General features: G+C 42.0%; 1 protein-coding gene across 4 annotated transcripts in view; it reads left to right on the forward strand.

Moving 5' to 3' along the window:
* LOC115368077 (retinoic acid receptor beta) overlaps window positions 1-13,953 on the forward strand; it is a 101,087-nt gene that overhangs the window by 62,231 nt on the left and 24,903 nt on the right. For all 4 annotated transcript variants that reach the window (XM_030064054.1, XM_030064056.1, XM_030064055.1 and 1 more), the window contains one exon: window positions 12,595-12,755. In XM_030064054.1, coding sequence (XP_029919914.1) covers window positions 12,595-12,755 — 161 coding nt within the window. The remainder of the gene's footprint in view (window positions 1-12,594; window positions 12,756-13,953) is intronic.

Consider the following 13,953-nt stretch of genomic DNA (forward strand, 5'->3'; position numbering starts at 1 on the left):
TAAGAGAATCGCTAAAATCTTATCAAATCCATCCCTATCGGTAGGTGTGCTAAGTCGTGGGAAATTCTGCAATTTCCATGATTTTACATCAATTTCACATCAGCTTGTAATTATGACTAAATTATAAATTTTGGGCCGTGTAACAATGACAGTGATAGTCCAGTTACTGGTAAATATTGAGACTCATTTTATAGCATTTAGCACTGACTGCCATATATCTTACTCTGTACAGCAAGTGCTACACAGACTGTACTGCACTCTTCCCTCTGTCTCACAGCAGTCAGTGGACGTTGCTCAGCTTTCTCTCTCTGCAGGCTTTGGTATTTATGTCTATTACTCCTGCGAATTCATACCACCCAAGGTTACTAATTTCAGCAACAAAAGAATTTGTTTACTCTGCTTTCCTTCATGGTGGAGACATGGCTTGACATTGTTGTATGTTGTTTTCTTGATCAAACAGCAGCCAGCCATGACTTGCTTACCTTTTCTCACTACTGTAAATGTTTGTGGAGGTCACTGACAGCTGCCAAGTTGTAACATTTCAAGTTGTGGTTTCAGAGGCTGTATTGTGCTGTTAGTTGCATCAGAGGCCCAGTGTTGAGAATTCAGAGGAGTCTGGAGAATCAGAAGATGGAGGGGCACTTCTGATTTTGGACACTGGAAACACTCGTGCTGTCATGTGCCTCGAAGATAACTGAGCTGCTACTTTGAGTGGAACACAAAGAAAAGACTGTTTGGTGTGTGTGTGTGTGTGTGTGTGAGAGAGAGAGAGAGAGAGAGAGAGAGAGAGAGAGAGAATGTGTGTGTGTGTGTGTGTGCGCGCCGTACCAGCAGGTGTGTGCTTGAATGCATCGTTACACAAGTTATCTCTGTGTATCTTTTTCAGTGGTAAGTGATCATGAGGCTCATAACCTCATGAGTACTGATGCAATCCAAAATTTGGGGAAAACACAGAGGAGGAGGAGGAGGAGGAGGAAGAGGACGTCTTTTGAGTCACTGTGAGGCTGCTGCACACCAGACGATTTTCTAAAAAATGTCAGAGCACAGACATAACAACAGATTTAAGGACTTTCAACACTTAAATCGTAAGAATGCACGCTCCAGATGATTCAGTCAAGACTAGGCATTTATACTAAACAATTTCAGAGTGGCGATTCCAGGGACAGAAACTCAAATGTTCATATTTTCTGATACAAGCTTTACAAAAATGTTACAGTTGCGCGCTAAACTTTTGCAACTCTGTAACTCACCTGTTGCATGCAAAGCTACATTTCTGGCCCACTCCTCCTCATCTGTCCTGTTGTGGGACATCTTGCACTAGACAGCGTTTGTACCTAATTGCTTGCTTGTCCTGCTTTTCTTGCCCACCTCGTTTGGGATGCAGAAGTCGTGTTTGGTTGGTGACGCTTCCTGGTTTATATCCATGGTCATCCGGCTCTCACTTCCTATTCCTGGTTTACAGCTCAGATGTTAGTCGCTGTTCCTGTCTGTTCATGCAGGATTCCAGTTTTTGAGATTTTTTGAACTGAGTCTGATTGTTTTAAATTTAAATTCAATTTAAATTTAAATTCAGTTTTAAAGACTATTTGACTCAGGTGAGTCACTCTTGACTGGAAGCTCTTGGTCTTGTACTTATGCATGTTTTGCTTAAAAATAAAAACTGATTTTTCAGAGCTAATACTGATACAGATTACACGTATTCAAGGACAGCCAAAACTAGCATTTGGGGCAGATAGTCATTTGCATTTTAAATCTGAAAATTAAGCTATGTTTTGAATTGTGAAATTAATATCAATATCAATATCATTAATATTAGTTGAAGAATAAAATGAATGAAGCTCCCAGAAGAAAAAGTAAAATAATAAATAAATATTTTTAAATAGTATATTATTTAAAAGACACGCTTATTAAAATTATACGTCTAAATGTCTGCTGGGTGATGCTAGATCAATGTCAGATTTTGCCTTTCACAAGCATTTAATAATAAATCAAGTAAAACTGAAATGAAAATTGCAACCTCAAGGCGGGTAAGTGAGGGCAACACACTGCAGCTTAGTGTTTTTGTATTTCTGTAAAACTAAATTAAAGACAAATGAGTGAAAAAGGAAATGAAAAAGAAAATGAAAACTGTGACCATATCAGCCTTAGGAAATGTTGGCCAGCCCACACGCTTTTGCTCAGCTTCAGACACAGAGGTGCCTTCTGAGCGGGTTCATATCGGCCATCATGTAAATCCAAATTAGAATTGAGATTATTTATTAAAATTCTGAATATCAGCCCCGATAGCTGACCAGGACTTACAGTTAGTCAGTCTCAAACTAATATATGAGCGCTGATTGGCCAATACCAAATTGTATTAAAAGACCAATATCCAATATCAAGCTCCTGTAATCCAGGAGCAAAATCCTGACATCACAAAGAGCTGCTAATGGCCTGCCCACAGACAGACGCGCACACACACACACACAGCAACACACACCCCTGCAGACCACAGCAGACATCCCTGTCTACACTGAGTCCATTTGTGATTGTTGGGAAGCTTCCCACTCTGGCTGTGAGTTGAGTTTGCGCTGCCATCGCCCCCACCCCCCCTCCACCCCCCGCTGTAAGGTCATATATTCACAATGCAGGTGTCCCATCTGACAGCTGCCCACCCCACCTCCCCGACAGGACCATTAGGTTAAACTCGGCACTCTGGCGGCGGCGGAGAATTATCACCATTTCTCGATACCCACCTGGATAACGTTAGGAGCTGCCATGTTAAGTGCTGTGGAAAGTGGCCTCGGCCGCACCACGTGGCTCCAGATAGATAGCATTTATTTACCGCTGCATCTGTTTGCAAGCTGAGATGCCGCGCAGAGCCGGCGGCACACAGATGGCTGGCCGGCAGCTTCTCCAAACGGCCACCGTCCACGCCTGCTGCCACCAGGCCGCACAACATCCCACCAAGGCAGCGGAGCAGAAAAAGCGATTGGCAGACGATACCGTGGGGCCAGAGGCAGCCGTGAAAAAAGAAATAAAGAGGAGGACAAAAGAGAGAGGGTGGGACATTGCTCATTGAGTAAATGAGGAGTAGACGAGTGTCGTGGAGAGCCACGGGAGAGGAGTGTGACAGCAGGCATGGCTGTGAGGAGTGGCTGTTTAACAGTGCCTCTGATCGCCACTCAATGAGCCTTCATCCCTGGTCGCGACGCTCTGGAGAGCACTTCAACAACACTCCACATCGCTCCCTCCAGGCCTGAGACACTGCCTGGGTGAACTGTACTCTATCCTGAGCTTCAGCGGCAAGTCTCATGTTGAAATCAGATGTTTAGAGTGAAGGCTCACAGGTTCTTAAGTCGTGAAAGCCTGATCCGAGCCACAGAAACGACAGACTACCATTTGATAAAGTTTCATCACGTGGAAACAAAGCTGGAAGGAGGGGATGTTTTCACCCGTGCCTGCTTATTCATAAGTGAAATATCTCGAGACGTTATGGATTGAAATTTGGTTTATTTAGTTTTTTTATTGGCTGATTTAAAACAGCAACAATATATAGTGACTATATTGCACCAGATATAGCACAATGCTAATTTCCATCTGTTGTCAATTGAAAGAATACGTGCATCCAGGACATGTGCATGTGCAGGACCATTATATTAAAGGGAAAATTTAGTCTGCCCACTGCATATTGCTCCAAATACACTGCACAACCAAACTGAAATGAAATACACATTCAGAAGAAAGCTGTCATCCTGTCAGTGTGTAGTTACAAGAATAGAAGGACATCAGATTCCTCGTTCAGCCCTTGTGTGGAGATTGTAGTTAATGTAGATATGAAAAATCATCCCCATCACCAACACATTGGAAAGATCCCAGCCTTGGCATGGCACATGCACCTGTTCAGTGTCCCCGTACATTCAGCAGTGGAAAGGTCATGTTTTGGTTTGACAAAACAGTTATTTTTATAGGGTATATTCTTCAGCTGGGCTCAATAAATGAAAGTGAATTAATTAATTAATTCACACATCCATTGCCCTAGCTTGTGTTTAGCCCAGTCTCTTCACTACTTCTGAGTGGTGGCATTCTTGATATCAGGGAAGTGCTCTGGGTTCATTGTGGGAAACTCATGATTTTTTTTTTTTTTTTTTAACATGTGGAGCACTGTGTGAAGATGCCCACTTTGAGAGCCCCTAGCTCAGAGAACAGAATAGATATATGTGTAGATATTTTTTATTTGGAAGTCAGGAGTAGTTATCTCAGCCACTACATTATGATGAGATAGAGTCCCAGCGCTGGATGGATTCCCTCCGCCCCTTTCGTGGGTATTAAAAACCCATCTGTTTTCATGGCCTCTTGTCCGATGCATCATTTGGATGTATCTTCTCATGCTAGCAGTAATTTGCTTGGAGTGCAGGGGTAATTGATTGCCCTGGGGTGGAGGGGGGGGTTGGGAGCGGGGGTGGGAGGGGCCGTTACCACGTCCCTCTCTTCCTAAATCACATCTCCTGGCTTGCCGGCCTCCGGAAGACCACAACCCCCTCGCCAGACACAGTTTGTCACCGCGCTGTGACAAATGACACAGACACACACACACACACACACACAAACAGATTGCATACCATCCCCCTTCCATACCATGATGCATACGGTCCCACTCCATTTCCGTGGAGCAGTGTGTGTGGTTTTCAGTGTGTGAGTGTGTGTCCACAGTGAGAGGATCACACATTGCCCGGCCTCACCACCATGGCCGTCCTCTCACAGTAAAGCTGCTAACCCGTGTGACAGCAGTGATTCCTATGGAATTAGCGAGAGCACTGGGAGATCAGAGCAGCACTTCAGGCCTGCGTTCACACTGCAGCTGAGAATGACCCAATTCTGATCCGTCCACTAGTCAGTCAATAGCAAAAAACCTGTATGGCATCATATTTGTCCAAATTCCGATCTGGACAGCATAGATATGTGGTCCAAACTTTATTCCTAAGACATAATCTGCCTTTATACCCCTTTTTTTTTATCTGCAACCAGCAGCTTTTCATTGCTCTTTTCATTAATTGGTCAGTCGGTCGGTCGATTGGTCCGCAAAAACTATGAACTGACTGAAAAGTCTGTCTTCTTTCTTATTGCATGAGCGCAGACCTCAGAATTGATCCTCCTGTGATGAGCTGATCCTCACTGCAGACACTAAGTGCCAGAGGGAGTCCACTTCTTTCTGCTGTTTTCTTGTTCTGATGTTTAGTTTCATTGCCGGCAACATTTCATATAGTTTATTAGCGTTCTTATTTTATGTCTGTTGTTTCAATCCTGCTGTGTAAAGCACTTTGGGTTGCATGTTTGTATGAAAGGGTGCTGTACAAATAAAGCTGAGTCGACTTACCTAGTCGTATGTGAATATTCACACCAAAATTAGTCAGTGTTGCAGTGACAGCAACAAGATATTACATCATTCACCTGAGAGCTGTTGTCATTTTGGCACCATGGTGGCTTGGAGATGAGGGAGACACAGCAATTTGGAAGACAAATAACAGCCTCATTTGTACCTGGGGAGCTCGGTCGGTTCAATCAAATCTTGAGGGCGCAAACAGTAACCAAAATACGTTTGAAGCGAACATGGATTACACTGTGCACGCTTGTTCATCTGAAATAAAAATGAACTGCTGTCCAAAAACAATCAGATATAAGCAGCAGTACAGATTTAAGCATGAGGCGCTGAGATCTGAATATAGCCTTAGATGCCAGTGATTTCTTCAGCATTTTCACTTTTAATTCTATTCTTTGCTTAATCCTAAGCAGGGGTTGACCTGCATGGGTTCTCAAAGGTCAGTGCGGATATTTTCTACTGAAGGCACCAATATTTGTGTCCGGTATCTTCAGATTTAAAAGTATTCAGTGTATACCTGTGAACTGTATTCTTGTCAAAGTGGAAAAGCCTCTGAAACAGCATTTAGACTATCATGGGACGCTACAGCTACATTTAAACACAGGCTAATTAAAGACAGTAGTAATAAAAATAGAGTGATCGTGTTGCCGGTCTCCTTCTCTGCCATGAATCACAGGTTTGTCCTCTGTTATCTGCTGCTGATGCCCCAGTCATCTTCTCTATGGAGGAGCGAACAGAGTGAGGCCAGAGGCTCTGCCCTCTGTAATTCACATCTCTCTCACTGCCCCCACACTGATATTATAAACCCTGATGAGAGACCAGTGAAGGATCAAATCATTTTCCTGTCACTGGCTGCTTTTTGTTGCCAGGCATGTAGCAGGGAAGAGCTGAAATATTATGCAACACTGATTTTATGCAACACCGGGGAAACCGCCTTAGTGTTTGAAAAAGCTCACGTTCTATTTTTTTTTCTCTCTCTCTTGCCTCTGATCTTTCCTATTCTTTCCTAATGAAATTCAATCATATCTAGTAGTTGCGAGACAAGGCACTGACACTATCACCACCAAATGTTTGCTGTACTGACCATATAGCAGTATGCTGTGGAAGGTCTCCACATGTGCACTGAGAGGCAATTATTCACATGTAATGCACATATAGGTCACTGCATGATCTATGCTCAAGTATTGTGTTAAGTGACTAATGTCGGCACATGGCCACTGTGCGTCAACACAGAGGGTAATCAGCGTAAGGGCCCCGCTGACCAAAACATCCAGTCTAATTCTTTTAAACAGATAACCCTATTGACCCTTCATTCACTGAGACACACTGAGCCGGCTGGATGTGACGCCTTAATAGGCTCGGCCACAGGAATGGCCTGGGGGGCGGCGCTGAGAGGATTCACATGGTGTCACATATCCTGTTTGTCATATTGAAAAGCAATGCAGACGTTCTTTTTGTGCATTGTGGAGAAAATTGAGAAGTGTAAATGGAATGTATTGAAATGTTGGTTATTCCAATGAGAATAATAGACAGCGTTTTTCACAGCATTTTGATATGAAGTAGCAAGGGTCAGCACAGGTGTTACTAATGACATTAATTGAGGTTCTGTGCCAGTTAATTGGACCAGAGGCTCTCCAGTGAGCCAGCATGTGGCTCTGCTAGGCCGATGATACACAGTGCAACTCACAGTTTGTTGCATTGTAAATTAAAGTTTTACTGTTATGCTATATCACCAGACCCATATGGAACATTCTGTACAGGGTTTCCAAGTCCGCGTTTTTTCCACCAAATTGGGCTACTTTTTAAGTGTTGCCGTGGGTAACAAATTTTGTCCGCGGGTTGGGCTTGGGCAGACATGAATAAAGATTCATATTTTGAATGACCAATGTTTATACCCAAATCCTGTCAAACTGACTCCGGGCCAGATCAGCATATAAACTATCCACATATGTCACATGCTCCACAGACAAATAATATGCCAATGCTGTGTGAGGCCACTCAGCACATGACCAATCACATCATCAGCACCACTCAGCTGAAGTAAGGTCCCATATTATATTTTAAGTTCTGATGTACTATAAATTAAATAGGTGAAAGAATTGTTTCGGGAAATTGCCTTTAATGTTTATGGTGTTATTTTATAGATATTATAGTGCATTTTGCAATTATAGCAATGCTGTTGGACTTTAAAAGCAAAATATATGGATTTTTATGGGCATATTTTGAGTTCTGGTATTGGGCTGATTTTGGGGCCCTTTTTATACCCGGTTGGGCGGGTTTTGGGCTGGTTTTGAGTTGCTGTTTGGCTGCTTTTGTCTCACAGACCTGGCAACCCTGATTCTGTATCATGATGCAGTCCCACTTAATGACTTTCACTGGATGGAACTCCCAGACGACAAATACAGACGTATCGCTCGTGTGGAAAATATCAACTCGCACAGACACGTGAAGGACATGAATTTCGTGAAATTTGCATCACTCGCATCACCCGGCACAAATTCCCGTCACCTGGCATGAATGCAAATTTCTCTGTGTGAAAAACAGGCTTAGTGTTCAGTCTGAACACAGTTAGAGCTAACCGGAACAGACCCACAGTTAATGCCATTAGCAACACCTGTGTTCACCTTCTGTTTCATGTCCGAATGGTCTGAGGATGAAATATCATTTGTGATCACAGGATTAATACATAAATGACCTCGGAAATGGCCAAACACTTACAACATGAGCAAAGCTGGTAAGCAGTGGTATATTGGGGAAAATTGAATCCCTTAGCTATGTATTTGTGTTTTTTTATGTCTTTACTGAATCATATTTGTTAGCATCATTAGCATTCTCTGTGCTAGCCACTCATTTCTAGCCATAGGTAGCTAGCTAGCCAACACTGGAAATAACTTTTACAGAGTAACGTCACTTCCAACAACACAAATCATCTTCTCTTAAAAAAACGAATAAAGGTATGATATTTAATAACGATAACAAGGAGACATTTTATCAGATACCTGATAAAAACACTGGACTTGAAAAGACCTGATAAGCATTGTTGTGACACAGATGAATTCAGTCACTGTATGTCATAGCAACGCTTTCCCTGAACTGGAGAATCAGTGTTTTTTCTTTAGTATTTGACTTAACCCTCCTGTTATGTTCACATTTTTGAACATCCTTGATGTTTGGAGTTAATTTGACCCCTGCAGTTTAAACTTCCACAAAATTATTATAACTAAAATTGTTATCAAAGTTTATGTGTCAAGTACTTGATGTTTCTTTGTTGATTACCTAAATAGTCCTTTAAATAAAACATAAGTCCCCACCCCCACCCCCACTTATACATCCAGTATTCGTATTACGCGACAATGGAAAAATATTCAAATCACCATAAAATCTCACTGATTGATCTAAAATTGGAAATAAATATTAATTTTTGGTGTTTTAATGGCTTTATATTATTTCTAAGTACAGATTTTTGTTATTTGTAACCGATGCGTTACAAAGTGTGTACAGGACATTGAAAACATATCATCATGTGAATTTCATGTTTACCCGGTAGAACCCATTACATTAGGAAAACTAAATATGAAGCAAAAAAAATTATGTTAATCATTTATTTAGAGACGTTAAACATTGGCTGGGGTCAAATTGACCCCAAACATAATAGGAGGGTTAAGAATTAAAAAGGTTATGACATCACTGGAGGAATTTACAGTTCAGATGAACACCGGCAAATGAATTCTTGCATCAGCATGGGGCAAAGAAAATAATTGAAAGCATTTACAGACAACAGCCTGTAATGTTAGTTTAAACCATTTTCTCACTCATACATGGCCATCACAGCAAACATATAATATAAAATGGATGGATAATACTAGATGATGAATAAGGTTACCATGACAGCAGCAGTGCAGAAACTGATTTTAACATGACTATGAGGAAGCATTTAGAGAATCACAAAAAACACGCATTATGCAAACCGACAGGTTGATTGTAGTGACGAGTTGCGACAGCCCTGATCCGTTTTAATCCAAATAGCATCCGGTGCCACAAAATTGAACATTACAGAGCATTCAAGCCCTCCCTCTGTTTCCCAAGCCCACTGTGTATCAATGCACTTGTTATTGGGTTTACATCCCGTGCATCTGCAAACAACTTCAAAACACGACGGTGGTGTTGCAACGAGAGCCGAGGCACGATTTCATAAGCTCCAACATGTTTTCTCTTCTTTAAGTAGGCCAGTGTTTACAAAATCCCTCATAAATATATATGCTTTTTCACTATTTCTAGATCTCCTTTAAAGGTTTCCAGTGCAGGCTTTGGTGTGTGGGTATAAAAAGGTTTTCATTGTAAACTAGGGCAGAGGATGTGACTGTTGTGCTGTCAGCCAAGGAAGGTCCCTTGGGTGTCTCGGCAGTGACAGTGGGCCCAGCTCCTTTTCTCCGGCTCCGCTCCTTATTATTGTAAAGGGGAGACTGCAGCTGATCAGAGACGTGTGATGTGGGGATGATCATGCTGTGTATTGAGTAATCAACCTGCTTGGCTTGTTTGAAACCCCTGCTGTGACAGACTTCAAAGATCTGCTTTTCCAGCGCCTAACGAAGCCAAGGACTCAATGGACTCGGGTCTCTCTGGGTGCACTTTTCACATAACAAACACAACAACAACCTGGGCTTTGTTTCAGCTCTGGCCTGCTTTACACCTCTCTCTCTCTCTCCTAGGGGGTTATGTAGCTCTTCATTTGGGATGTAGCGATTCACTGTCAAATACGGGACAGCTGTTGTCTGTGGGTTTTACAATGCACAGTCTGGTGTACAGCATTAGACTGATAATATTGAGCCAATATTCACTTTTTATAGTCGTAGTAGAGGTAGCAGTAGTAGTGTAACTGTTTTCGTTTGATGGATAATTTAAAGGGATAGTTCATCTATTTGGATATTTCGTATTATTTCACTTCCCCCCTAGCTGTGCTGTAGGACAGTAGTGGTGTAATCTTCTTCTCATCCTTCCTCACGTTATTAAAAATAGCAACAAGTTGTAACAACTCAAATTGTTAAATAAAGAAGTTAGAGGTTGAGGATGTACAGCAGAATTTTAACAGCCTGAAATGGCAGGAAAAAAGATCAAAAGCAGAACTATTTTCTTGTGCGGTCTCAGCTCTTTGTGCTGGTCCTCAGTTACTACGGTGGCTGGCAGGAGCCTGAAAGGTTCATGAAACGTGCGATAGAGGGAAGTGGAGGAAAAGAAGAAACTAGCCACAATATTAGTTGTCAGCTCTCTTTTAATACTTTGCTGAAAATTGTAAATTTGTCCTCCAATATGTGCACATCTGCTCAGTGAAGAAAGCAAACTACAGCAAAGCCATCTACTTGTGAGTCATATAGGAAGTGCAGAATTTACCAGATCTTTTTGGATGTTGTTCACAAGAAAATGCAATTCCATGTGTAGTCAGAAGGATTTTATTTTCACAAAGTGACACTTGCAAAGCGATGTTAAACCTCCTTTGAGTGGATTAAGGTGCTTATTTTTCAGAGTGTTAGCTGGGGGGAAGTCCACCTCAGTGGCAGGAGGCTAACAGTTAGCATGTGGAGCATCCAGCCAGTATCCAGCACTCAGTAACAATGAGAGGAAGATAGAGCAACTACTGTCCTACAGAACAGCTGGGGGGAGCTGAAATAATATCACATATTTCAAAATGGGTGAACTGTGCCTTTAAGGGTCCTCTGATTTGAATGCTGTTGAAGATGGTTTTCCACCCTGGCAGGAAAACAATATCAGAAACTGAATGCTTGTTTTTTCTGCATTGACATGTAAATAGTCACATTTAAAAATACTGACAGCATATCAAAGTCCCATATTGTTAAGCATAAAGCTTGTTATGTAATGTAGAAATAATGATCTTAAGGACTGCTGTTTAAGTATATCTCTCTCATGCTCTATGAAACATGACTGAATGTGCACCTTACGCTGTGATGTGATGATAAAATGAAAAGGAGGATCTTGTGGCTGGAACAAAGAGGGGAAATAAATGGCTGCAATAGGTGGCAATGTAAATCTCTCCTTTATTCTCAGGCAGTCCTTATATGTTGTTGTGCTGTGGTGTTCCTGTCCTCCAGCACTGTGATGTCTTTCTCCTTGGATTTTCTGTCAAGGCAGTGTAAGTTTCTATAGGTGGCACAGTTTTCATTGTCTGTTCAGCCGTGGTGGCTATCACTGCTCATGTCAGCGACTCAAAAGACCTGCCCACAATCATATGAGCAGATGTAAAAAGTGGCTGGCCTATAGGTTAAACCCTAACTGTGGAAAATAAATCAGTGATAGAGAGTAACAAAAGGAACATCATTTATGTGAGAACGCTAAAGATTATTACTTTAAGTTTACACCTCAAAAAGTTTCCCTAGGACTCAACAGATCCATAATAAAACGACACCCACATACATTTAGATCCTGGTATCCAGATTCAGCACCAAAATAGCCCAGAGAGAAGAAATTGATCAAGAAGATTCTCAGCTCAGTCAAAACCCACCAGTGAGACACATTCAAAACAAAAGTTTTTTTTTTTTTTTTTTTCTTTTTTCATATTGATGCTGTCAAATAGAGCAAGAGCTTCCAGATGCATCTGTGTGTGTCTCAGTTCACCACACACTGTAGATTTTGCAGATAGACAAGGTACTGAGTGGTAAAATCAAACCCAGTCTCAAAGATTGAACATTTGGAGTCAGGATCTGTCTGGAAGGTCTAGAGGGGTCCTGGAGAAACAGATAGCTCTAGTCCTATTATATGAAGCTGGTCACTACAAACCAAAGCAGGTCACCAAGGCCGCCAGTAGATTAGGGTCATAATTTAGAAATAATGGCAGGCAAAATCACAGTACATTTGGGAAGCCTTGCCTTTTTAGAGTCACTTTTGTTTTTCTCCCTTTTGAGACTTTGCAAATGGCACTAAGCTGACAGAGACTGGTAAAGCTTACAGAGCAGACAAAGGCTTGAACATTTTGCTCTCACTCGTCATGTAAGATCTCAAATTATAGTTTGCTCACTAAAGTGTCCTGTCACACAGATTGCTGCACCTCTAAAAGATAAGTGGCAGAACACTTAGGAGCAACTAGGTTTGTGTTGTTCCTCTTAAGTTGTCTGTCACTGTACTCGAGTCAACAAACACCAGAATTTCCCCTGATGATGAATCCGTCTGTTTGCAATCGTCATGATTGTTGACACTAATCCTAATCCTTCGTTTTCCTCCTTCAGCTGTTCGAAATGACCGGAATAAGAAGAAAAAGGAGAGCCCAAAGCCGGAGCTGGCAGAGAGCTATGAGCTGACAGCCGAGCTGGAGGCCATCATTGAAAAGATCCGTAAGGCCCATCAGGAGACCTTCCCCTCCCTCTGCCAGCTTGGCAAATACACCACGGTGAGTCCGCCGTCCTGTGGTGCCTGTACACATCAATACAATAAATCATCTCCTCAAATGATACGCGTGGGTGCCGAGTGAAAGTCATTACCTTTGGTTTGGAGCGCTTTTTGTCTGATAGACATAGTGGAGCTACATCATTACTTTGTTGTGGATGGCACGGTGTGCTTGTTTGATCCAGTCTTACAGGCTAGTTGTGAGTGCAGAGTCCAGAATGATAATCAATGTCATGTACTGTACTCTAAATCCCCCTCTAATGCAGCTTGAGCACTCAGACGTACATCACTGACTGTCCAGGCAAATCCTCACCAGCGGTTCTTCTTCATTTCTCAATAGCTATTGATTAGACTTTTTAAAGGGCCAGCCCAGTGATTTTGAATGTTTGGCCCATTTACTACAATTTACCCACATTTTACATTGCAAAAAAACATTTTGCAAATCATATGTGGGTACTAAAGATTTCACACCTATAATCAAAATCATAATCTCTCCATTTTCAAATTTGAATTTTTGGTTGACACAGCCACCTTATAATGTTCTGTTCCTGCAGCTAACAAAGTCCTCAGCATCCATAAACCACAAAACTGATAACTGGCTGTGAAAAGCAAATGTTTCCCTCGGGACTATTTTTTGGCGGAGGGATCATTCCACTCCACCCAATGTCAAGTCATCAAAACACAACAGCACTGCTGCTTTTAGGAAAACTAATGTGGGCGACTTTATTATGGTGATGGAATACTTTGAGGTCTCTGAAAGTTCATTTTCATATCGTAGTGGAATGAATGGAAACCAATGGCTGGATAAAAGGGAGGAAAAATGCTATCTGGGAAACTGGGATGGAGTGTGATGAAAAGACAATAAAATCATATGATCATACTGGCCTGTAACACACCATGAGCACCAGCTCCCTCTTGGTGAGTAGCATCTAGCAATGTGGCAGTATTTATTTACCCCTTATTTTAACATGTTGGTGAGGAGAAATAAAAAAGAGGTGTCAGAAATGGAAGACGTTAGTGCTGCGAACATCAAACGTTCATCAGGGAAATGTCTCCTAGCTGAGACGCATTCACGGAGGCAGCTGCCCATCAGTCTTGCTGAGAGTGGCAGCGACTTCAGCCTTCGCCTCCAATTTTGACACGTTTGAAAAGTGGAATAAATGCGGCTAATCCAACTTGCGTCATTATCTGCTTCCGCGGCG

The sequence above is a fragment of the Myripristis murdjan genome, chromosome 11 (assembly GCF_902150065.1).
Source record: "Myripristis murdjan chromosome 11, fMyrMur1.1, whole genome shotgun sequence".
Taxonomy (NCBI): domain Eukaryota; kingdom Metazoa; phylum Chordata; class Actinopteri; order Holocentriformes; family Holocentridae; genus Myripristis; species Myripristis murdjan.